The sequence below is a fragment of the Falco rusticolus genome, chromosome 8 (assembly GCF_015220075.1).
Source record: "Falco rusticolus isolate bFalRus1 chromosome 8, bFalRus1.pri, whole genome shotgun sequence".
In the NCBI taxonomy this organism is placed as follows: Eukaryota; Metazoa; Chordata; class Aves; order Falconiformes; family Falconidae; genus Falco; species Falco rusticolus.
This window is the reverse complement of record NC_051194.1, coordinates 13,978,632-14,006,302: the sequence shown is the minus strand read 5'-3', so window position 1 is coordinate 14,006,302 and position 27,671 is coordinate 13,978,632. Positions and strand designations below refer to the sequence as shown.

The window sequence follows — 27,671 nt, the reverse complement described above, 5'->3', positions numbered from 1 at the left end:
TCTTATTACTACTGTATCCTCTTCTACAGAGGTATTGCCTGCCTGTTCTGTGCACACATAGTGCCTTCTCAAACTGACTTGCAGCAACGCAGGGAGATTTCTCTCTTTGAGCTGCCTCAGTAATCGGTGGAGGGGAAGATCCCTGCAAAAGTCAAATGAGACTGCCATGAGAAGTGCAGGCTTTGTTCTATCTACTTATTTTGGCTGTGGGGGAAATCTAGGGAAGTTGGCCTTACTCGGCTGCAGTTATCTTTCGTGGACCGCTTCCTCTGTATCGCATTCCCCAGTCACTTCTTGCCCTGCTGTGCAAGTGAGGGCCCCTGCTGCATCAGTCAATGCAGACCTGCTGCTTTTAGAGGCTCTGTCTGTGTTCATCGCATCATGCCAGGACTAGGCTGCGTTATTCTCATTTTGATCTTCCTTTCCAATATGTTATTTGTGATTCTGAGATATAAAAATAAGATAAAAACTTGCTTTTCTATTTCCCAGAAGTTAAATTCCACACTTTCTATGCAGGTGCATTACAAGCAGTCTGATTCAGCAAATCACAACAGTCTTATAAGATGTCTGAGGATAGATTTAGCAATCTTAATTTATGTCAGCTTCTAAAATCACAACGACTTTTCCTGAAACTGATGTTTTACTACATTGATTTTGTTTTAATAACTATTGTGAATGGATTCTCCTTCCTGTGTAGCATAATATGGAATGAAAATTCTTTCTCTACACTGCTCAATAAAAAGTGGTCTGCAAAGAAACTCAACATACCTCCTATGTCAGGTCTCAACTTGTTGTCATATCCTTCCAGCAGGCCATTTAAAATAAGAGTGACATCACTCTCATGGACTTTGGGAGTCAAAACCCAAGTCTTATTTGATGTGTAATCTTCATAATCATCATCTCCCTTTTGGGTGGAACTGTTAAAGATATAAAAATGAAGAAATGGAAAGCTTTGAAAAACATGAGTTTGTAGGCAATCTTTTTGGAGATAATACACACATAAATCAGGTTTTAACAGTACTGTACAAAACATTGAAAAATTGCTTGCTTTATGAAAGGACACTCACAACAAAGATGTCACATAACAGTTGAGGTTACAGTTCACTTCAGCAACATTTCCTTTTAGCACAGTTGAGATCATATTCTGTCTATTCAAAAGAACATCAACGCTTATCACCTTTGGCATACCTACTTTTTCTTCTCACTGACTCAGGTGGGACCTGCTACGAAACAAATCTAATTGTCACTTAGCTTATGTAACTCTCCACCAAAATATCACTTAGTATGTACACAGTGTTGTTGCGTTACTTCTCTTTGAAAGAACAGTTTTGATGCAAGACATTACTGACAAGACCAATAATTAGAGTCATTCAAACAAGCAGTCACACAGCTTTTCTCCACTCTGATGAACTTGAGCTTATTGTACATTTAGAAAGTTCAGCACATTTTTTTGCCAATGGTTTTCATTTCCACTTTTGCTAACCAAAACCCAGAGAGGATATAAAGTCTGTCTACCAGTTTTCTTTCTGCTGCTGGGTAGTATGACAGATCTAGTATAATTCAACCTGTTTGGCACAGTATAAAGGGCAAGATAGGAATAAGAAATGTATAGACTAGCCTTAATAATGTTCTGTTTTCTCAGAATCTGTGCCTCCAGTTCTAGAGAAGAACATAGAAACTATTTTAGAATATGACATCATCAGATTCACTTCAGAATGTCATCAGAATGAAATCAGATTAATTTCAGAATGTCAGTGGTAATCATCTAAGTAGTGCTAAGTAACTATAAGTTTTCTCCATAATATGCCAGTGCCCTTCTTTCTTGACCTGCTTCTGTGACAAAGTTTGAATTCTGATGGATGTGAAAAACCTAATAATACTACAAATGTCTTCAGCCAGTGGGTGGAGTTTGTATACACATGGGTACAAAGCAGAAAAAGTAACTTTTTTCCTGTTTCAGCTAGAATCTGTACAGAAATGGGAAAGAACAGAGAGAATTAGATTCCCGTGGGGGCTGGAACTCATGATTGGCAGGCAAGACTGAAAGCAGATGCAGCTGACCATGGCCATGGGTGCAATACTGAGGGGATGACTAGTCTCAGAGTGCCATTCTGTTAACAGAGATCTTCGCTCTATGAGGTCTGGCCCACTCCTCCCTACAGTGCTGTCCTGCTGCATCCTGCTTAGACCTACCTAGAGTGGACGGCCTGAAGGCTTTCCCATGCTGGGCATTTGGGAGCTGTAAGCCAACTGTACAAATATAACTGAAATATGAATGAGGCTTTAGCTCCTTTCTTGCCCATGGCACAGCCTACAAGGAAAGAGCCATGGCACATCTGTGCCTCTGTATAAGGCTCTGCTTCTGAGGAGATGCTGAAGGTACAGTGAAATTTGAAGCAGCCTGAGGCTGCGCATAGGGCTGTAACAACTAGGAATACACAGCACGCACAAGACAGCCAGTCTTGCATAGCATTGAACTGAGCCTGGAAGCTTCTAGTGAAGCTAGATTAATCTGTGCCTTCGTTACATATACTGAGTACCACTGACTGCAGCCTCCAGGTACCACGTAACCCATCCTGTGCCATTGATATGCCTCTGGGAGCTTCAGCTTCCCAGATTGGGAATAGGCAATCTGACCTCCTTCCTCTGGCTACACAGGCCTGAACTTGTAGTGTTTTAGAGGCAATCAGAAGCGGAGTTTTAATTGGCCATGTGCTATATAGTATTCTGCTGGTACTGACAGGCCAGGATAATTAAATTGGTGGGGGAAATCTGTTTATTCAGCTGTCTGGAGTTCAAAGATCTAATTGTAATTCAAGGGAATGTAACTGAAGCAAGGTTTTCCCTCCTGCAGGAAAGGAAATCCTTCTAAATAAAGTCTTTGCAAACAGAAGGTACTAGATTTTATGTTTTCAGTCTGTGCAAAGTGAATGAAAAAGGCTAGATTTCAGTATAAAAAGCCATACTTCTGTTTTATAACAAATTAAACATCCATTCTCTGGAAAGAATAGTTTTTTCTGAATGGGGAAAAAAAAGTAAATCAAATGCATTCTTTCACAAAGACAATGTGTTCCTGAATACTCATCTAATAAGAAAGCTTCAGAAGTCAAGCAGCTAGTTAGTAGAGTCCGATGTGCTGGATAGTGCAAGATTAGAAGATAAAAAATTACATTTGTATAGCACTTGTCTCAAATCTCAAACAACCTTATTGAACAGCAACCCACAGTCAGTAAAACTTCCATTTCTTCTTGCTAATTATTTGTAGGAAAGAAATAGCTATTTGTTTGCTTATCTGCCATTGTAAGTCATTTTGGTGCTCCAAATCTTAAAAAACAGCAAATGCTTTATGAGATTAGTGTGATAGAGGGGGAACATAGCCAACGTAACTAGGGAAAAAGGGCTCTGAATTCCAGCTTTTATCCAAATTCCAAGCGGATCATAAGTTAGCATGGGTATCCAATTGTCTAAATGTCTGTCTGTGTAAAACTGCACACAAGTCTGAACAATCAGAGGTGCATCTTTATCTAGATAAGCAGGGTTTTAGCTGCTTTAATTTCCATTAATGCTAATGAAAGTTATAATGACAAAGCCCTTTTCATCTCCTCAAGACTTTCAGACCAGTCCTTCTGATTATATGGCCTACATTTTCCAAGTGCTTTTACTGTCCAGAACAAATTCAATAAAGTCCAGATTATACCCAAATGCACATTAAAGTCTGGTTTTATTTTTATGACTGCTAGAATTTTTCAAATCTAGGAATGCAGGTATGCAAAGAAACATATATTTACCTATTTGCAGATTACAGTATAATTTTTTGAAAGTCAATGTTTCAGATACTGATACAAAATCTCATTGTGTGAAATATTCCCACTTCTGGCAATGCCATTCCAAGATGTCTGCAAAATTGCTCTATATAAATCCTGGTTCCCTATTTCAAAAAGAGGTGGCTTAAGAAGGTCAGAACCCAAATGTGAAACTTCAAGTCATATAGTAATTAAAGTCAGAAAGCACTTTTGAAGGACATGTGGTCCAATCCCTCCTCAATTTGCCAGCTAAGCCTGAATTAGGTGACTATGGTTGTAATTACTTACATATATATATTTTTTTTAATATATATATATATATATATGTAACAAACATGAGTGTGCTTAACATCTGGGGGGGCTCTTTGTAGGTGTCAAATTACTTGAAATACATGTTCACAAAGCAGATAGAGGGCAGAAATCTCTACAGACTAATAAGCGTTTACTAATTTAGGTCAGAAAGTGCAATAATTTAGGCTACACAAGTATTTGAGGGGAATGACAGCACAAGATTGAGTCATATTTTGAAAGGTTTTTTTGAAAAAATCTGTAAAGATCCATGAATTGGCATCTCACTCTACAATTACATACAAACCTCATTCTGCGAATGTGGTTTTTACCACAGCAAGGGCTAAAAAGAGTTTTAACTCATGTTTCTTATCTTTCTCACTATGAAATACACATACAAATCCTAATTCTGCTTTTAAAAAGTTGTTACTCAATTTACAACGTTTATATATCTGTTTTGAGCGCCCATTGGTGAAGTGTCACTTTAGCACAAACTGAGATTACACAAACCAAATGTTCAGGACCAGATTCTCCAGATCTTTGCTGGTGCATCATCCATTAAGTTTTTTGCAATACCATCTGGGCAACATATAATCATTGACGGAGCAAGGGTAACTTCTGTGGGCAAAGGTGCCTACTTTTTAGTAGTTAAGTAAAGTAGTTAAGCCTACAGGTTAAACTGGGTTCAAGCAAAGGATGAAGTACTAATGAAAGATACCCTATTTCATTGGCATAGCCTCTTTTACAGACTCCCTAATGTAAAGGCGTTATTTCTATTCTAGAAATATGTTGAAACATATTGAAACAGCAGAAGATTAGTTCAATCAGGCCAAGAGGATATCTCTGCTGAGGAATCATTGATGTGTTAGGAAAATAATTTTTTTTCTGAACCTTGTCCAGAAGACACAGCAAAGCCCATTAGTTACAGGTTTCATTAATGTAGCAATGCACTATTCTCTTAGCAGTCCAAAACCATGGAAGTCCACATTACAGTTTGGGAATCCATTCCTGTTTTTAATAGATTCAGTGTGATTTATAATTTCTTTTTTGTTTTGGCTTCCATGAAAGTAAGATTGATACCTATGTAAAAATAACCGTAACTTTAGTAACATTTAACAAATAATTATATTAATGTTATTTAGCTGTCTTACATTAGTATCCTTTCAAGTCCTTTTGTTTAAATTTTGTTTAAATAAAGCATGGATTATCCATTTCAAACTACTGTGTTTGTTAATTTTTAACAGAAAGTCAGCATTATAAGTTTTGATGATCTCTGCTGTTCTGTGAGATCTATATCAGAGACACTCTAATGTAATTTCCAGAAGAATCATACATCACATTTCTTGCAAAGACACTACCATATGTTGTTAAAGATACACTGTACATTATTTAAAATCACGGACAGCAGCAAAAATTTTTCAGTCTAAGCTGAGGGACAGATTGTGCACATCTTATTTCATTAGTGAGCAATAACTCACATAGGATATCTCTTTCAAAAATTTTGTAATCCACAGGGACATGATTTTCACAACTTTTTACAAGTAGTAGAAGGGAAATTATACTCTTTGATGCAAAAATCTACCAGGACTGCTCAGTCTTTCAACATTCAAATGTGAGGTCATATATTTAGCTGGTCAAAATCTCTATAATTCCTATGATTTTAAATAAGATATACCATTTTGTACTTGCTGTGGCTCAGTCCTTTAACTTTTCTACGTAGAGAATTATTTTTAACTATTTCCATGTGTTCTATTAAGAAACTTCACACAAAAGTCCATTAACCCTCCTGGAATCTGCTTGTTATTACATTGCTGTTTATAAGCAGAATCTGAGTAGCCACAAAGTGCCTGAAGAAAAAGACCTGTAGCGGCACTGAATAGCCAACAACTAATTAGTTTAACCCTAATTAAACACTTAAGTTTATTTGTCAAAAAAATCAGCCGAAACACTAAGATGGCATAGGGACTGAGCACACAAGTCTCAAAATGGGTATTCTAAACCCAGAAATTACTAGAGTAGCACAAACGAGTACTCCCAGCTGATTACTTTTCAGTCATTATAGCACATGAAAGTCCTAGATTGGCAGTAATCAAACAGTCATTTCTGAAAACAATGCCTACAATGAGATTTAAAGACTGGCTAGATTCCTGTGAATATTTACGCTGTTTTCCACTGAACAGGATGATACGCAGCAACACAGCAGCTAAGTATCATGCTGTGGATTTTACAAGCCTTCTGCTAGTCATTGAGCAGCTCTCAGTCTCCTCGCTGGTACTTGTCAGCCATTTTGAGTAAAGCATTCCAATTCTTAAACCTCTTCACAGCCTTCTAAAATATTACATGGCAATTATTTTTTTGTATTTGTCGCCATAAAACTTTCAATCATAGCAAACTGGTTTATCCTACAGCCATTCTACACCTTCCCCAAGACGTGCACTCACAGTGGCTGCACATTATTACTTCATAAATTTTAGCCCTTTGTAGTTATAGTTAGAGCATCTATTTTCCATACTTGCAGATTCAGATGAATGTGGCTACAGCAAGTGTTTACACAGAAAGGTTGAAAATTAAAAATTTAACTTGTTTTTTATTTCCTTTCTGTAAGTTTGTGAAAACTCTTTTTAAAAAAGCCCTTTGGAGTGCATTTATTGAGAGTGTTTTCAATAAAACCAGTTTATAGTATTTACTGTGTTTTCTAGTTCACTGTACTGAAAAATCGCAGTGCAGATTTTGCATTGCACAATTGATTGGTTTCAAGTCATGAGTGAGCATGAGGATTATTGTCCCTTTTTAAATATTTCCAGGAACAATAAAATGGGCTCATGGCCAATTGTCACCAAATTTACCACAAACAGGGACCAGCGTTAGCAGTCCTGGCAAAGAACCAAAAGCTGAAATGTTGCACCTAGTCTAGAATCTGTTTCTCCAGCAGAAAGTTCAGGCACGTTGGTTAAATAAAGGATTTCCATCTTCAGATCTATGAGAAAAGACCAATGCAGTTGACAAAAACTGTGTTATACCACAGTATAAAACTTGTGGGCAGAGAGAGGAAATCTATGCTACCCCCAGGGAGGACAGGAAAATGTAGAGGGATGAAACAAACTTGTATAGCCAGTATGGAACAAGAGAGGTAATTATAGCAACAAGCACACATCATTCACTTTGAACAGCCTGAGCTTGAAGTGAAGCATTTATACTTCTGAGAACTCTGGAGGAGTCTAAAATGTGATCAGATGATTCAGATAAGCCTCCATAACTTAAGATGATTATTTCAATTTTTTTTTTCTTTTTTTTTTTTTTTTTTTTTGAGCTGGAACTTTGTATAAATATGTTTTCTTACATTTTGTTTACTGGAAGTTATATAATTACGTATCTCTTTTTACTAATGTTATGGCTATTCATTTTAGTGGCAAGAGAAGGAAAGGATTAGAAATAAAAGAGAGAAATAGATTCAGATATTCTTCTGCATCATGGGGTTAGTTAGAGTTAATTTTCTACTTTATTTTAAATTATCTAGCTATATCTAGTTGTAAAAAGGTATAACGAAATTAGGTGAACTTCAGTTTTATTTTTTGGTTTACCTTCCTCTCCCCTTCCATCTGCTTTTCTCCTCTTTCTTTCATTTCTTTTAAAACTGTTCTATGCATCTCTGCGTGTGAAATCTAAGGCACTTGGGGAATCATTTTTGCCTGTTGCTGTTATTCAGCTCCTGCAACTTTCTGCTATAGCTGGGAGAGCTCAAGAGATGGAGTTAAGTTAATGGCCATTACTGAAATGCAATCCGACTAGGTCTTTTTTAGTGTGAACTCTCTTCATTTTTTCTGGCTGTATTTTATTGCATGTAATTGTCATCTGTTAACACTATATGTAATCTCTCTTCCCCAATAACGTACATCGCTTTTAGAAAAGATTGCTCTAAAATCTCACTATAAATTAACAAGAGGAGCAAAAAGCTTAATTCTGTTCTCAGTGAGTAAGATTAGGGAAACATGGATGCCCTCCAGCCTTCTATTTAAACAACATTAGCTCTAAAAAACCAATCCTATTGCTCCATTAGATTTGAAAAATGAAAGCATAAAGATTCTTGTTCTGTAATACCCTATGAAGCACTCATATTCATGGCTTTTCAGAATACTTGCACAACCTTTTTCTATGTTTTGCCAGCATGGCAATTTCACCCAGAAGGAAGTCACTTCTGGAACCGATCATTCATGATATAGTCAACTTCACATCACTATCTGTCAATGTTTATAAACAAACAAGTGAGGTGCTAGAAATGTTAGCATTTTGTTTATTGAGTAACCCTCCTGAACATATTTTTGAGGTTTAGAATAGATTTTTTTGGTCTACAGGTGTGAGCTTTAAAATTCGAGTTGAGCTCAATATAAATCCTCATTAGAATGAAATCTGTCAGGAAATGTTTTCATTCTCATCTTCTATGTCTTAGTACACAGCAAAACATTATCAGGTGGTGTTCCCAGTGTTGGGCTGGGAATCAGGAACATTGAATGCCTACCACAGTTAAAGGCCTAGTGTCCTACTTGCTATGCCAAGCCAAATTATATCATCTCTGCATGTAAGTGTAAACCATTTTTACAACATAAATAGGCACATAAATGTGCCTTATTATCTGTGTCTTGTAAACCATCTAATTATGGAGAAAGAAACGATCAATAACCATGCCTTAGGAAATGATGTTGCATTGCTGGGAATCACACTTCCATCGCACTTACCAGCAATGTTATAACCTGTATCTCTGGTAAACAAAATGGGTCAGTTAAACCCTGAATAACTAGGGAGTCAGTCAAAAATAATTTTTAAACCAGTAGCGGTTTTTTCTAAGTATATTCTTAATTCTTGATTCTTTTAGATCATGGAAATACCATTACTGAAATGTTTATTACATAGAAATGTGTCTTGAAGCTGAATGAACAGCAAATAGTTGCTTGATATGCATGTCTTTAATTAACTCATCATGAAGCTAACTCATTCACAAAATGAGTGTAAGCAAATGGTAGAAATTAAACTATTTTTTGCTGTTTTTTTTTAAAAACAATGCTTCTGTTTTAACTTCATTTTTAATGCATGGTAACCAATAGTAACCCATGTGTTCCCACATAAACCAAGTTAAATCATGCAAGACACTGTTTGCACTCATGCTCATAAAACAGACTGTGCAGGGGTGGATGTGGAATTTAGCTCTGATAACAGGGTAGATGTGTGATACATTAAGAATGTAAGTGGCAAGCTAATGTCTCTGTGTCAGCTGAGTAGAAAAACTGTCAACAAGTGTGCCTGAATTTCCCCTACAGAATTTATTTATTTTGATGAAATGGCCTGTGTTGGTTTTCTTGTGAAATTCTGATGGACTTTCCTCGGTGGTTGGTACTACCAGGATGGTTTCATGTGAGGGACTCCTTAACTCTGCAGGGCACATTAACATCCTAGCTTCTAGATAAGGATCGTCAGCACCTCTGCTGTAACATGCACCCGGGCAAAGTAATTCAATGGCAATATCACCCCGTGCCTATGCCCCTCCGTGTCCAATGTCCACTTCTCAAGGCTTCTGCTGTCATACTAAGGTTGTATTTCTCCACACTACATAGCTATGTAAATAAGCCATTCTTCATGGAGTCACTGCTTGTTGCTATTGTGTGTATAAAACTATGGTTGTACCACGCAAAAAGTCACACAGATTAGCCATGGATACCTGGCCAATTACAGAAATTGCTGTGGCAACTGAAGAAATTAAGTAAAACAAAGCTCTGGGCAGGTCGAGAGAAGTTCAGACCCAGCAGGCCTGACCACCTCTGTCCTGAGGCCTAGCAAGTTCAGTGCAAATATTATGGCCTGCCATTAGCAATGCCGATGTTGTGTTGCAGGGCTACAGGCCACAGTTCACAAGTGTTCCTTCCAAGATAAATACTGATGCAAAGCTGCTACATCTTCCTTTCCTGTTCATGCCCCACTATAATAAATGTTTTGGAATACAATTTCAAAAAGAAATGCCTGGGTACAGAAAAAGATGTAAAACACATAGTTTGGATATTCATTGCACAGAAAGAAAATCTCACTATTAAGTATATTCAGCTTTTTATGCAAGAACTTCAAAATTCTTTTCTGAAAAATGGTAAATCATTTTAATGGTTCTAAGTAATAAATAATGTGATAAATATGCAACTTTATTTTAGTGAGAAGAAATTGTTTATGGGTTAACTCAGTGTCTCGTTTCTCTCTCTTTTTGGCCTTTCTATCAGTTTCTAATAAGTAAAAATGTAAGGCACATAACATGCAAATTCTACCTAGCTCTGAAATTTTTGACATTTGAGTGGGCTAGGCATAATGATCACTGCAAAGCCTATCTTCCCATCTCTTATATTTAAATGTGACTATAATAGCTAGTCAAAACACCAGGAAAATAGGAGCAATTTCTATTTCACACACATACAAACACATATCTCTCAGACTTTTCTTTTTCCTCCAGAAATATTTTGGTATACGTTTTCTGCCTCTCTCTCACACACATATATATAGAGAGTAGAATTTTATTTTGTAAATTATCATTGTTCTGATTATGATCAGAGAAGTTTGCTTTTGTAAGAAAAAAGGAACTTTTAAAGAGAAAGCTATTAGAAACTTATTGTATATGTAGATAGTATTCAGGGACAGAGAAAGGTGGATCCCTCATAACTCAAAAATAAGGGCAAGACTCAGAACAATAACTGAGTACAAGCAGAAGCTAAGAGTGGGTTTGATTAATGTGTGGAACTGACTACAAGGGTCAGAAATAGCAGTAGATGTAGCCATAAACATATTACAAAAACTTTATTTTGGAAAACTGCATTGGGAACCAAGTTTATAAGGTACAACTATTACCAATTTATTTCTGAAATTCCTGGAAGGGAGAAACCACATTAAGGTCTGGGAGATGTAGACTCATGTAACTGAAGTTTCAAAATACGTTTAGCAATGGAATAAAAATAAGATTCTACAGAGAATGATACAGAGCACAGAAAGACATACAGAGGTGGAATACTTCCTTTGGTACAGAAGATTATATAAGAGGATATGGTTTTTTTCTCCTCGCCTTCACTGCAGCTCTATGCTGTGGCTAAACCAAAGATCCACTAAATATGTCGCAGACACAGTTTCAGATGTAAACCAAACCTTCAACATATTCAGACCAAAATGTCCAGATCCCCAGCAGGTTTCCTTGGCCCCTTCTCACAGCTCTGCAGAGCATCCACCATGTTATGACAGCAAGAAGCTTTAAAGGTGAATCAACACAAGACCAAGCAGTGATAGGCAGCTGCTACCAGCGCCAGCTACATGTGGTGTCATTTGTGGAGATTTTACTCTTTGTGAGGACTGAAGCAAGATCCATGAAGATATTTAGGGGTCACACAAAGCATCATGGCAACTAAGAATAAACTAACTGGCAAAATACAGATGGTTTCGGACCCCATTTTCTATGGGTACAGAGAAGGTACCATGATGCCTCAGACATTTTGCTGGTCCTTTGTGGACCTTATCCCAACTGCGCTATCAGGAACTTATTAAGAAAAAGAAAAGTCTTTTCGTGACTCGAGAAGATGCCAGATGGGATCATCAGGTGAGGATGGAGACCTCAAAACCTGGAAAGTGGGCAAACCCCTGAAATTCATGGAACATGACCAGAAGCTAAGGAAGGATATTTTACTAATCATAGCATATCTCCCACATGGATAAATTAATCTTCAGTTTCCCTTGCTACAGCTCCAGCAGCTTTTTATCAGTTACAGACTTATGCAGAAAAACTGACAGAGTATTGATGAGAAGAAATTCCACTGTAAGCCACTGAAGCAAAAGTTCTACGTACAATTTATCCTCCTGGATCCCTGGGGAATTTGGGAAACCTACCTTAAAATACTTTTTTAAATAAAGAACAGGTGCTATTCCAGGCAGTACAGTTTTCTAGGTGACATTACCAGTGAAATAATTTAGAAGAGAGGACATAATTGGAATATGCTTGCTGGCAATGTTGGCAATTTTAGCTTATATCTGTCAGATTTTCCAGAATTACGCTTTTCATACTGCCAACTGCTCAGTATTCTGATCCTCGTGCAGAAAGCCATGTTGGTAAACATTTAAACACAAGTGAAAATGCTTTCCTGGATCAATGCTTGAATGTTTAAAGCCTTGCAGAGTTGAACTGCGGTTCAGCTGCCTCAGCCAGTTTCCCAAGGTGTCATTGCACATCTCTGTTAAAAAAATAAATTCTTCACATACTGTTCGGAATTCTTGCAGGTAAATTAAAATGAGAAGTCCTATTTAAAATATGTACTGTTTATGATTGGACACAATTTGACTATTAAGCTTCTGGCTTTTTTCATTAAGTCATTTTAATCGCTATTTTATTGAGGAGCTCAGGACATTACATATGCAGGTAACAATAGCAGATAATAAATGTTTCTCAATTTTTATTATGAATATATATTGCATGGAATTTAATCACCTTTGCTGCTTCTCTGCTATAGATAGACACATGAAAAGAGATAGTGCTTTGGGGACCATAACAGAAGAATTAATAATACAGATATAGTATGTTTCCTCTTTTTTTATTTTTTTTTCTTAACAAATTGTATAATTAAAGCTGCAAACGATTTTATCTTCTAGTACTCTCCAAGAGCCTTCACATACTCAGAACTTTTTCAAAGTTACCATGTGAGCTAAAGTTCTTGGTTACTGGCCAAAGATTAATTTTATTTCAAAGCTTAAAATAAAATCCACTTTTTGAAATCTGTAAGGCTAAAATTATTCCTATTCCCTTTTAAAATCAAATCTATATAGGGTTTGTTTTCCCTAGATGACTGAATAGTAAATTCTGGAACTCTTTATAGAAATAATCCTTATTAAGAAGTATATCCAGAGTAACAGTGATTGGATATTAAATGGTTAAAGTGTAGTAAGGAGGTATAAAAGTCGTTAAAAATGGTTGGATATTAATAGAAAATAATTTGGAATTGCTTGATTTAATTTCTGAGAAATTGCTCTCTCTAAAGTCAATGGTGGCATGTTGTGAGAGGAAACACTGTCCTCACCTGGGCAAAATAAAGGTATCTTAGTTTTACAAACTTTTGACATCAAGGAAGCGGAGTTGTAGATTTGTTTCACAATAACTAGTGGCAGAGAAGAATATTTTCATGTTGGTCACCATTGCCTCTTAAATATGATCAGAGCCTTGGAAGTTAAGAATTTGCCCCTAAAAATTTGTGGTGGCTCTAATCTCATGGGCTGCATTAGAGCTTTATTAAGGTTTTAAGTTATTTTAAATGCATGATTTAAGTCTTTAAAGTGGCTTAGTGAGGTTTTTTAGCATTTCCATTAGAAGCCAGGGAAATAAAATGAAAAAACCCCACATTCTTAATGTAACGATGATTGTCTTTGCCCCAAAGAGCTTACAAATATCTGATAAGTTTATTCAATGCAATGCAGTCTTTGATGCTAGTTAATTATTTTGGTCCAATAAAAGAGCAGCAATATTTGTGGTTGTATTCTAAGGTTCTCCCAAGTGTTTTACCATTGGTAAGGTTCCCCTCTTCCAAATCCTTACTTTGCAAGAAAACAGTGATTCCTTTACTACTTTACAAAACAAAATTGTGATACTGAAATGTATTTGGGTTCACAGCCCTCACAGTCTGTAGAAGCAGAATGCATCATTTCAGTTACGTATATAGAAGCCAGAAGGTATCTTTTCAGTCTTCAAGTACAGCTACTAAGACATTTCTTGTCAGTGTTGATAATATTACATGGATCACACACCTCATCTTCTCTTCCAAGCCATCTTAAAGCATGACCACTCCTGCAACCAAAGTTACTTATTGTAGTAAGGCAGCTACTTTCTCTGCTTCTCTCCCGTTACTGCATAACTAAGAACTACTACCCGCTTTCTCACTTGTGTTCTTATTTGAGTGTGGCATTTCCCTGGCCTCTAACTTCCAAAACATGCACACAGGCTATCTTCATTTTATGCAAAAGGTTGCCTTTCATTTATCATCTTTGTTCATTTGATCATTAATAACTAACTCATCTTTCTGAATCCCTGTGCTGATTTTCTATTTGAAGTAGTAACAAGCTTGTTGTCACTATGTTAAAAAGTTGTATAATTCCAGCCTTCATAATTCACTTCCATATCTCCTTCAGTTCTGCCTTCTATTCACACTAACTGTGCAGCGTTTCTGGGCTCATAGCTAAAGTCCTTACTCTCTGTACTAAGTAACTCTAAGAGCTAGCAGTGATGCATTTATAGAAGGTCAAGCTGACTGTGATTTTAATTATGTATCAATTATTTGGTGGCATTCTTCATTCACTGGCGTTTTTGTGATTGTTTGCCTTTGGTGTGGTATCTTATTAGGGCAATGGTTTCACAGTTGTTTTGAAAATATTGGCCATTACCACAAATAAACATGAGCTAATGATGTGCATATAGAATTATATTATGGATTTTTTTGGGTCAAGTGATTACTTTTTGGCACACAGAGGCATTCGCCTGAATTTTGGAAGAATGGCTCTTAGGCCTATCAAAATAAGCACCAGAGACGTTTGGGATAGCAGAAAGGGAAAGACGTTTGTAGACTCCTTAATGAACTCTTCTCCCTTGCCTGCATCAGTCTCTGCTGTACACCTGATTTAAGTTTTTTTAGTGTTAATCTACAGTGTGAAGAATTTTGTGTCTTCATCAGTTTATGGAGAGGAAAAGCAGCATACATCCTATACCACCCTTTCATAGGATGTACAAAAAATGGCTAAGAGATGACTGATTACTTTATATGACCATTATGAGTATAATTCATTCTGGTTTGGTGACTCACTTTCTCCAGCTTTATCAAACATATGCACAGATCAGTAGGTTCCAGAAGTACATTATCACTTAACAGTATATTGAATAATACATTGATTAGTTTAGTAAGGCTTTGTAGCATTTTCTCATTACCATTAATTTCTCTTAATTGTTTTCTTTCTCATTCTTTCACATTCCATCTTTTTTTCTCTCTCTTGAAAAATAATCTAGGGGGATTAAATGAAAGTGGAATTCAGTAGATAATCCTCAGTCTGTTGCAGCAGGCAGATTTCTGTTTAGATCTGAAGATATCTTACTACAGATTAACAAAACCTTCATATGACCAGAAAATATTATTTGTGTTACACAATACAACATTGAATCACTATTGAAGGAAAACATTCATTTTCTCGTATCACCCACTGTTTTTCAGGGAACTCTATCAGAAGGTTATTTTGGGTATGCATGAGATCCTCTTTAAGATGCATTTCTCACCAATGTATAGAACCATAGGGTTTTTTCTGTAGAATATGGAGCATTCAAAAAGCTTAAGATGATAAATAGCTTAGAAGAATAGCTAGCCTTTCATCTCAAGGGTTCACACCAAAGTCCAAGATGACATTCAGTATAAAATACAATTTCATACATGATTACCTGCATCATTTGGAAAGAGCTAATGCAAGCATAAAAAAGTAGATAAATTCTTCTCCTTCCATTCCTTCCAAATGCTCATTACGATCCTTCATTTCTTTTAATTTTTTTTTTTCCATGTATTGATGTTGTTTTATTTCTGGTAATAATCTGGGTTAGGATTTGTAAAAATTCTATTTCTTTAATATTTTGCTGGCTGGCTGTAAACAGATGAAAGTTCTGTCTTTTAAGAGTAATATTTAGTTTCATACACAATGGCCAGATTTCACAGCTAGGCCTACACATTGTGTTGTACTTTACTGAATATATGTGAAAATGTCTTTCCACTAAATCTGAAAAAATAGAACTGATTCTGTACGTAAGAAAATCTGACTTACATATTAGTGATATTCTTCCTTGATGATAATCATTTGTTGCATTGAGATTCTTGTATAAATTACTGAAGTTCTATTACCTGTTATCACTTTACAGTAATTGGAATGATTATTTTGGGTCACATCAGCTAGGTATTGTGCCATGTATTTTGCATCTGGCACATGCTAATAGTGGAAGCTAAGAGCAAGAAATCAGGAGGAAAACACAGCAATGCTTCTCTGGTAAAATGTCTCCACTTTCAGAGAAGTTCAGGTTGAGATTTCCTGTAATGAAATGTTACCACTGAGTTTAATGGATTTTGAAGTATTTTCTTTTTTTTTTTTTCTTTTTTTTTTGAATCTTTGAGTTCTGTGTTACTTCACTGATTAGAAAGAGAACTATTTTCACGAGTTTTGAGGCAGCCAATGATAATTTCATTGGGTGCTCTATCCTATATATAGAAGACAACAATAATGCTTCTGCAGTCAACTTTTTCCATTTGCTTAGGGCATCACAAAAAAAAAACCATTATGCAGCTGAGGTAGTCATTTACACAAGAAGGTGTTTGCTGCATTTCTCTTCTGCTTATGCAGTCACTGGTGGTTTTCAAAGCATTAAATCCTCCCTTTTTGGACAGTAGTTGTGGTAAAATATTACCCAGTTATATAAATAAAAGGATATCACTGTGTGTCAGACTGAATATCCAATATTCAGTCTGACAAGACTCACATATTAGTTTCCTGTCACAACTATACAAATACCCCAGAATCACACTAGATGTAATCCTCACTGTTCTCTCAATGCTTTCTTCAACCTATCACTTTCTCCCCTCTTCTACCTCAATTTGTCTCAGACAGTTGGCAGGTGCTGGGACTTGTGAAAACATGTACCCACTATCTCCCTCTTCCCACTCTTTTTTCATATGGATGGGGGGAAAAAAAAGATAGTTTTTTGTAAATTTCTCACATTGAAGTAGATGGTTACACATTCTGATATAAATGAATATCTAACCACTTCATATGACAAGTTTAAAAGCAAGTAATATTATTTTCTTGTTTCCAAAGATAAAATTTAAAGTTTTTTTCTCCACCTGGTTTAGTGCAAAGCTGAATTTCTTTTTAATTGGAAGAATCAAAAAAGCAGGTTACTTTTGGACATCACAAATACAAAACTGGACCCAATTCAAACAGTGGCAAAGCTTGTACTTCACTGGAGCTCTTCTGAGCCAGGAGCTCACCTAAATAAAATGCCAGTAAAGGCAATACACCTCTACTGGTGTACACTCTGGGTGAATTCAGACTGTCATGATATGCTTTTCATTAGCATCAAGACAATTTGGGCCATAACCCAGTATCAAAGGAGGCATGCAATGAATGTTAGGTCATCAGAAGTCACTCATCATATTGAGTCTAAAGTCTAAAAATAATCAGTACATTTAGAGTGGACACTTTATGCTGTTCCTTTCTCATCTCTCCTTCAACTAAAACAGCTCTTCAGCCTGTTTTTGGTGCTTTGGATATATTCACTAGGGGCAATTATGGTCCCAAATTTCATTAGTGCTCAACAAGTTGTTTCTAGTCTCATTCTATGAAATAAGTTCTTCTTTACCTAATAGTAATTATAGTTACCTGACTATGGTGATGGACTTTTTTTCCCTGCGATTTATGGTTCTTCTCTGATACTTTCGGTCATCTTTTTATTCATCATATAATGAATGTATCTTGTTCTAAGTAAACAGCCTCCACCTTTGAGCACAGAAGCATAGCTCTACTTACAGTGAAGTTACCTGTACATCTATTTCTATCTTCAGTTGTCAATTTTTTTTCTAAGAAGACATAAACAAACATGTCTCTTTCTCTTTTACTGCCACAAAGTCTCCCTAGTTCTTGTTCAGAACTCCCATTCACAGGAAACCACCTCTGTCCTTGAATGGATGAATTATATTATGTCCAGAGGGCCAGGACAAGACCTGTGCGCCACTTAAGATCAATTTACGTTACAGTCTGTGGACTGAAGTGGAATGTAAAGTTTAAGCTGATCTTCTATACAGAATGAAAAAGAAGAAATGAAGAAAAAAGTGTTTAGAGGTATTGTAAATCAGCTGGAATATAGGTTGAGAGCTCTCTGCAAAAAGTAAAAGCATTATGCAGTGCAAGATACAGTTCTTGAAGATTCATACTGAGTTATAATTTATCTTTGGGTTATTTCCCAGTTCTTACTTACGAACATTTAACTACCTGTAAGAATTTATAGTGTATAGGTCCTGGCTTTTCTCTTAGCAACAGACTGACTTCAGGGGCTCAGGGATTACTGAGAGGATAAAACGAGGCCCGTCATGTGAGGAGATTCCTAAAACTGCTGAGATTTAGGTATTAGCATTACGTATAGGATAGGGTGTTGATTTCTTAGCAGACATAACCGGGAAAATGGACAATCAAACCTTACCATCTGTGTTAAAGGGAATTTATATTGCAATAAACGTCCATAAAAAAAGTACAACAGCAGACAGGCTATGAAGCATGAAAACGAAAAAAAAACACCCTTCAGTTCTAACATCCCTATGTCAATCATTTCTTTATGTCTATATTTTCTAAGCCCAAATTCACACCAAGCAGGCCCCCAGCTAGTATTGTATCCTTCACTGCCGTTCTCACATAATCGACCTCCTTTTCCGTATGAGACTGTGAGTGGGGCTGCAGATAAAACAGTTTGAAAAGTAGCAGTCCAGACTGTACCAATGAAGCAAAGAAACACAGTACACTCGAGTTATTCTGTCGAATGTTTAAAAAAAAATATCAAATTATCACCCTTATAGAATCTTTTTATCTAGGAATATATAGAACTTCTGTAGCTAGAGGGGCTGAACATAACAAGGGAGAGAGTAAGAGAAAGGGTACTGAGCTAGCTTCAAATGAACTAGCTCATCACCACATTGCAGGACAGTGCCAGTCAGAGGTATTGACCTTAAAACTGCCTCTGCTTTTGAGCTTACTTGAATGGATCTCCACAAGGTACTGTACTGAGCAGTACAGATGTACTCTAAGCAGGCATAAGAGGCAGATATGAAAAAAAATAATCAACCTTCCTGTAAGCATGTCCGTTTGTTATTTCTCACTTGTGTCTAATGCTTTATCTAATAATTTAATAATTCATGCTTTCAATTCACAATTCAGTTCTTTGTTGGAGAAAGTGGTGGTCATTACTTAAGTATATGAGAACTTAATTGTACAGGGACTGAGACTTGGAATGAGTTTCCTGCTTCTTTTCCCTTCATCTGTTCACTCCTATCAGTCTTCTCCCTTTTACATTTTTGTGCAACTGTTACAGAATTTCTTGACATATGTCAACAGAGCAAATGTAGCATAAAGAGGAAAACAAAGAGACCACAATCCAAATTGACAAGATTTTTTTTTTCCAGACCAGCACTAATCAAGAACAGTTTTAACTGAAGCCCGAAAGTATGGTTTGGGTGGCCATGAAGAAGATGTATAATATTAATCATATGGGAAATAGTACATTAAAACAGTAGATTAATTTCCTAAGCTGTTTTTAGTTAGTTTCTATAGCTTTTAATTAAAAGTTTCACTTCTCAGATTTTCAAAGAACCAAACTTTTTGAAAGACTTTCTAACATCACTTTGCATATTCATTACTGTATTTTGGAATACTTGAGTTTTGGCATGGAGGTTACGGCTAGGTGGTACAGTCACTAAAGCAGAAGTTAGTTAAAGGACTTAATCCACATCTTCACATCATTATATACTTGCAAGTAGGGAAACAGTGTCTGTAATCTTTTTTGCCCCACCAAGTTGTTAATAATGAGATAGTGAGAATTTTAGGTAATTGTTCAAATCTCCTTCAGATAAGTGGTTTTGGTAGTCTTTTTATTACAGTAATAGTTGTTCCAAGTTTGTATCGCAGCATTACAGCTGATAGCAGTCAGGAATGCAGCATTGCTGTGTAAAACTCAAAGGCAGTCTAATCCTCCTTGCTACCCCTGAAATGTTCAGCTAGGTCCTGTGTCCATACAGCCTCAGCTCTGCTGAAACAAACACTGTAGTACGTAGGCCAGTCACCATTAAATATTCAATTTCATACTATCATAGACAAGGATTTAGTCATCATTTAACAACACCTAGTTTCACATCTTCTGTGATGACACTTCTTTAAAAGGGACATTCCTTGTTAGTTGAGAGATTGTCTCTTGCTGAGCAACATGTTATTCCAATAATGCTCCAAGTGACTTCAGTGGGACCCCTAACTGAATATGAGAGCTATACACTGTGTGAAAGTATTGGAAGATAGTGTATGAATAACTATAGCTGCAGAATTAATAACAAACTGATGTTAGCTACCTTTACAGTAATTCTACATGACTGTTCAGCTCAGAGATATTCATGCCCCTTCTAATCACTGTTATTATATCACTTACCACACAGTGCGACAACCCAACTGACACTGCTAGTGCTTTGCAAGAACAAAACAATTGTATTTACTCCTATGTTCAGTCATTTACTAGTAAAAATAGATGTATTTTATATGGTCCATATATAAACTATTTTAGTGCTTTATTCATGTTTTTTTCTGATCATCTTTGACAGTTTTCAGGTTACGTATCTATCTGTAGCATAAAAACATTGCCATGACACTACTTGGGCACTAATCAGGGAAAAATAAAAGTAGCTAGTGTTCAGCATTTCACATCTGGACATTACTTTGCACTGTGTTCATGTGATTTTTGCTGACAATTTATTAAAGCTAAGGAGCATGAAAAAAATAACTAATTAAACCTATATATAAATAGTGTGTAGAATATAGCTTTAAATCTATTTAAAACTTTGCTGCTGGGTGATCTTTATACATGTAACATGTTGATTACTATTATATGTTCAATAAGTGTAGACACATAATTCATTCCAATTAAACCCCATATTGAGTGTGCAAATATTAAATTATTTTATTTACATTTTAAAGTGTTTCTAAAAGCCAAGATTTTGATGCACAATTCCCAGAATTGTGGAGTTTGGTTTGACTCATTTTCGCTGAAACACAGCTTCTGTCAACGTGATGGACTGCACAATGCTGTGACACTGGTCTAAGTGATAAGGTGATGGGGGAACTTTACTCAAGAAGTTTGAAGTACAGTTATGAATGTCAAGAAGCGAATGGGAAGAAGGCTCCTCCTAAAACTTTAGTGTGCACAATTGTAAGGATGTACTGTGTGCATGTAATAAAACTAATACAGAAAATTGTTGTAAAGGTAAAATACTGCAGTGCTGTAGTATGACATTCATTCTGAATTTGTTCAAATCATGGTTTGCAGAAGTTAGTGCCAAAATTTTAGCTGCTTCCATTGCTGCCTGAATGATACCTTGACTTTCCTCTTCTTTCTCTAATCTTCTAAATATCAACAATTGTGCAACAATTAATTTCTCTATATACTTATTTTTTGTATTAATAGGGGAAAAACTTTTGCACAATATTGGTGATCAATTGTTATGTTCAATTTTTTCAATCAGATTCTTCAAATACTTAAAACTCTGTGTGCATTCTGATTGGTGTCAACACATTTATTGACGTGCATAACATGGAGCACATACATCAGTGTTCAGTTGCATTGGCTGTTCAGAATTTCAGCATCCAAGACAAGCAACACATAACACAATGATATTCCCCTCTTCCTGAAGTGTGTAATGAGTTTTTAACAAAGAATAACTTTCATCTTAGCTATAAATAAACAGTATCTAAGTTAAACCTTTGTTAACTTTGGCTTGGCCCATGAGTTTCCAAAACTAATAGTAAGATTTCTTCCACAACAGAAGGAAAAAAGTTTTCTCCTGATTATTAGAATTAAAATCATATTTACGTGTTGACTTGTTTAAAATATTTTCATAAAGCACTAAGCATAATTTTCCCCTTGTAGCTTTTTAATTTTTTTTCTCTGCCTATTATTTATTCTTTAAGATTATGAGGTCAGGAAGGTGTCAGAGGAAACCACCTTGGCTATCAGATGGCTATGAACAGAAAACAGAACCTTTTGCTGAGACAAATCTTTAATTCACATTAGGAAGAGTTTCTTTTAAAGCTTATGAAATAATTTTGGCAAAATTCTTCTCAGACATCATATATATGCCTGGGAATTCAGAATAATAACAATATTATTCTGAAAGATGAGTGAAAAGAAGGAAGTGTGTTAAAATAAATGTCTGGAATTATTTTAGTGGAAGTTTTATGTCAAAATAATCCAGTGTTCAGGAAATCGTGTAAAAGCTCATTTTCCAGCGTTGTATTCACATAGTAATCATTAACGATTCTCCAAGAATCAAAGATACCTTACACCTGCCTTACTCATTGTAACAAAGTATCCCTTGTGGTAGGCTCACCAAGTTTTATTTCACTTTCTACTCCATTTTCCAAATTTTAGTTTCTTTTCACAGGAATTCTTCACAACGTTCTTTTTGTGTGAAGAAAGTTACTCCAAAACCCAGCAACTTTTGATTTTCCTGGCCAGCAATTTTGGCCTTTTATTTTGCTTAGAATTAAAATGCTAACACTGCAGCTACAAAGTCTGATTTTTTTCTTAAACAATCAGAAAAGCAAACAGAAAGAAGCCACTTTTTGTTTGGTAGTGTCCGGGTAAAAGGAGGGGAGAAGAAAGAAGGTAAATATGAGTGAGGAGCCTGTATGAATACGGCGTTGGCAGTAGGGAAGAAGTGGGCACTAACTTCTCTGCTGTAGCAATGACAAAACATGGCTTGTGCAGCTGTGAGGACGAGTGTGGTACCACTTGGAAGGCCAGGTACTTTGCAGTGCTGTGCTACCTTCCCATCTCACTCCTTAAATGCACATTCCACATTTTTTTTGGTGAGAATGTCTGGTTCAGCACAATGCTTGGCACTGCAGCAGCACTCACTCCCCCCCTCCACTTTCTACTCATCCACATATAAACTCCTTCTTGCTCTGCTGTTAAGATTTTTACCTCTTTACATTTCTGTATACAATACACATACGCAGCATGCACAGGTTGTCTTCACCCAGTACGTGTGTCGGTAGGGCGGGGGGAAATGCTATTGTAAACATTCCTCTCGTACGATCGGCGAGCACTATCGCATCCCACTGCTTGTTCCCTCAGCATTAAAGGCATTTCAGCAGCCGGGAGATGCGGGCGGCACCTCGCTGGGTGCCCCGGGAGGGCTGTGCCGGGCGCTGCAGCCCCGTCCTTGGTTCCATCGCCCGGCACCGGCGCCTCCCGGCTGGAGCCAAGCCCCGGCGCTCCAGCGCCCGCAGCTCGGGCACAGCCATGATGTGGCTGCTGGGGTGAAAACAAGCAGGAACGCACTGACATTCTGTCCCCAAAACACAGCTGCATTAGAACTCCATGCACTGTAGCAAACACTAATTCGGAGGTAAAAGGTTTCGTTAATACGGCATGGAATTCTGCGGAACCCCCGGCACGTACCACCATCGCACACAGCCGCTGCTTACCCTCCCTGTCCATTGCAGAGCCACAATTGTAAGAGAAATAAAACATTGTAAGATCTCAGCTGCTAGAAGACAGATGAATGCAATACACTGTCCAAACCTCCGGCATTCTCACCACAGCTCTGCAAATTTGCCAACGGATTCTTCACCCCCCAGCCCTCCCTCCCGCCGCCCCCCCCCCCCCCCCCAACAGAATCAGAAAGCACATCTTACCACTGGATGAGAGAGAGGAACAGAAGTCCCCACACCATCATTTTGAGAGAAAATGCAGGATTCAAGAATGCAGTGCTCCCCAGGCTTGTTGGATTTGGAGGAATCATCTCTTTTTCTCCCCCCCCTCCCCCCCCCCCCCCCAGTTTTTTTCCCCTTTCCTCTTGGTTGAAGATGGATCCGTCCCCTTCTTTAATTTTTTTTGGTAGTGGTTCTCCCCCCTCCCTACCAAGTCCCGTCAGTGGGATGATACATTGCGCCCAGCTGCGGGAATTAATATGCAGGGGGACAGAAATTAGATCTGCACAAGCCCTTTGCAGATATAATCAGAAAACGTCAGCTCAGGCAGCAGGCAGCAGCTTCCAAATCTACGGGAATAATATAATTGGGAGAAAAGAAAAAAAAAAACTGAAAAACCAAACCACAGACATTCACAGTCTAAAAACAGTCAAGGAAAGAAGAAACACATAAACATGCACACATTTACAGAACCACTCACACACATGCAACAAAATCTGTTAAAGCAATAGAAAGAGCAAATGAGATGGAAAAAAAAAAAAAAAAGGAAAAGAAAGAATAAAGCAATGGAGCTTCTGCCTGAATGCAGATTAACTCTGAGGTCAAAGTGGAAATGATGCACTCTGCTGCAGCACAGATTAACACATGCGTGGTGTCAGCCGGGGTGCTTTTTAACCTTTGATTACACATATGCAGGCAGCCTGGATTTTCATTTTGGAGGCAAGAAGGATTTGGCAGGCATAAAAAGGAAGGTTGGAAGGAAAAGCTTGCCCTATGCTGCTGAGCATCCTCATTTTTCTAAACAGCCCGGAAATCATGATTGCAAAGGGGAAAAAAATGAAAGGATGGATGGGGGAGTGGAAAAGGGAGGGATGGTTGTTGCTAAGTAACTCAGGAAATGGGGAAAGCAGCATTGGTGGATGAGGTGATTTAGTATGTGATAGGATTAGGGGGAATATGCAAGGTTTTTATCTCCCCTCCCCCTAATAAAACCAGTCTACACAGACACAGGAAATGCTTCCTGGCCAGAGGGGAAATGCTAGATCACTATAAAAGCTTAACCTTGCCAAATTTTGGAAACAGAATCCCAAGTTTGATTGTCCAATAGTGCAATTTAGCAGCTACTAGTAAAGTAAAAATTTCAGGGAATCTCATTATTTCCCAAAGTTATAGCACCTCAGTCTAAAATATGTACTTGGACCATGACTTACAATAACAAAACTTTTATCATCCCAATTTTTTCTGTCTAAAACCAAAGCAAACATAGAGATAATCAAGTCTCCCCAGTGCTTTTATAAACTGGGAAACTGATGTCCAAACATAATCATCAGGAACCGGGAGATGTGACCTGACACTGTTTCAGTTCAAATCCCAACTTTGTAAAACCTAAGGGAAAAATAAAGAAATTATTCTTCTAAGAGTTAAATGGACAGAAAGGGAAATGCTCCTGATAGAATAAAAGCAGCAAATTTTCCCTCTAGACTGAATCTAGTCTGAACTAAATTTGACACCTGGATCTTACTCAAACCTGCCAATACCAAGGCCAATCTGGTAATTCCCAATGTCCAAATACAGAATGAAATTTATCCATCAAAAATAAATAGTTACAATAGTTGCTGTCCCAGATTCTAAAAAACTACAGATCCAGCCTTCAACCGTCAGGCTAATTTTTTTGTTTCCAAACACAATACCTTTGACTTTAGCTAAAAGAAATATGCCTTGGCCCCTGGATAGTTCTGTGATAACTCTAACTAACTGTGATAATTCATAACTAAACTAAACTGTATTTTTATCAGTGCTTCCAAAGTTACAAGTTATGAACCTGGTTCTTAATATTTCCAGTCAAAGGTCCTATTCTTATTTAAGTCATTTCACCAACTTCAGAGATAAAAAGTTATAAAATATTCCAGATGCTCTTCCCATCTCTCTCTTAGTGTATATGTATATATATGCATATTCAAATATCAATATATGCTTGTGGTTCACTTTGTTACCTGTGAACATGACACTTCTGTGATTTTATCTCTGTAATCTCTCTCATCACTTATCAAAACATTCCTTTGAGGGTTAACAACGCTGTGTATGTTTTAATGAGGGAATCAAAATTGTTGATAGCTAATAATTTGAACTGTGCAAATTGTTGTCTTAGTTACAGTACTATGTCTGCTCTAACACAGTGAATATCGGTTTTATACTGCACTTTATTATCTGAAATCTGTCCCATAGCAAAATGTTTCACATCTTTCTTGTCTGAAAATAGTTCATGGACGTCCTATAAAATTCATATGTAATTTCACTGTAAAGGTTCAGCTTATTATGCTTGCTGAGAGAGGCAAGGGGTTTGCAATAGAAGAAAAATATGCTGGTGTCAAATCTTGAGAGTTTATTTCCAGGCTTCCCACCACATAGAGGATATTTCTCAAGGAGTCAGATAGTGTAATACTAATCCTTGACTTCTCAGAGGTCATTAAGAGGTACAGAGACATAACCCATTGATAATATCATTCCTGGAGGTATTTTATTAGGTGTACCTTCTATTTACATTGTTAACTGGACATCAATGGTTTTCGATGGACAAGCATACACTGATAATTGTGTAGATTGTTCTGCATAGTAAAACTTTAATTTTATGATTAAATTTTCATCCCACATGCATCTACTTTAATTTTATTTTGAGATTTAGACACCAACTTAGGTAGTGGAAATTAGGGTATTCAGCCTTTGATAGTCAGTGGACCACACAAAGGCCAATAGTAGATACCAGAGCTAACAACATTTAAATATAGAAATACTGACCATGATACATAATACTTATCCACCAATAATCAAGCAATAGCAATTTTGGCTGTAACTAATTAAAAATGCAAAAATTGTCCTTGCAGTTCTTTGCAGCCTTGGCCTGGAGGAAGTGAAAGCAAACCCAGAATTTATACTTAATGCATTTCAATTTTACGTTATTATTTACATATATGTATGTTATTACAATAACAAAATCTCTGGTTGTAAGGATAAGCTTTGCTGGGAAAAAAATATGTTTACCTGTAGCAGATAAAACTGCTACAGAAAACAACAATGTAATAGGTTGGTTTCTATTTAAACACATGTTGTCTTTGAAACTCAGGGTTCTGGTTTTTGTGCCCACGAGCTCAGATCAGACAGTGATGTTTTAGAATTCCATCATAATAAATGATCACAAAGGACCAAATTCACATGAGGACACTGCCTAGTGTGAAATGTTTTCCTGACACCTTTTGTGTAATAAACCAATCCCACATAGTAATTTGCCCCTGAGCACGAATGTGGTATCTTTACAACAAATGACTTAATGTTTTTTAATGAAATGTGTCTTATGAAGAATAATTAAACACAGAAGTGATTGTTCCAAAAACATGCATTCTGTATCAGACCAGAATAATGTTCTTAAGACTATCTTACTATACTTTGGCAGACAGCTTGTCCATTTACAAGGAAGTTCTCAGTTGTCATTTATTTCTGTAGGTGTCTGTATCTGTATAATAAACCATGGCTCTTCCAAACTCGAAAATTATTCTTTCCTGCATTTAAAATATTACATTATACATTAATAAAGAAGGCAAAATATATATCTGTGAAAAAGTAAATGCAAAAATAAATAAATAAATATTGAAAAGATAAATACATTAAAAAAATATATTATTAATGTTAACATGTTGACAAGTAATCCACAAAAGATTAGTTTGGGTTTTTATCACATTTTTATATCTGGAAGTTCTTTCTGTTTCAGCTTGTAATTTCTTGCATTGCTTTAGACAACCCCCCAAAATTAAAACGCTAATTTCACTATCTCTCAAATAGCGTAAGGTCTGGGTAAGAAGTAACTGGTTTGTATGGGTCATGGTAAGGATGGTTGCTTAAAGGCAAAAGAAGGAAACATCTAGGTGGTTAAAGTGTCTACTGATGATTTAGGAGACTATAAATTAAATATCAAGCAATGTTTTGATACTTAGAAAAATACATTAAAAGTTTCAAATTATTTTTATTGTAGTTATAATTATCATAGTTATATAG

General features: G+C 36.6%; 1 protein-coding gene across 2 annotated transcripts in view; it reads right to left on the bottom strand.

Annotated features, from left to right (window-relative positions):
* Nucleotides 1-24,432, bottom strand: part of GABRG2 (gamma-aminobutyric acid type A receptor subunit gamma2) — a 69,011-nt gene extending 44,579 nt beyond the window's left edge. Inside the window, exons 1-2 of one of the 2 annotated variants that reach the window (XM_037398154.1) lie at nt 23,610-24,432; nt 769-917 (exon numbers count right to left, since the gene is read on the bottom strand). In XM_037398154.1, the coding sequence (XP_037254051.1) occupies nt 769-917; nt 23,610-23,716 (256 nt within the window). In that variant the 5' untranslated portion in view covers nt 23,717-24,432. The remainder of the gene's footprint in view (nt 1-768; nt 918-23,609) is intronic. The other variant, XM_037398153.1, reaches the window with a different exon arrangement.
* Nucleotides 24,433-27,671: the final 3,239 nt, after the last annotated feature.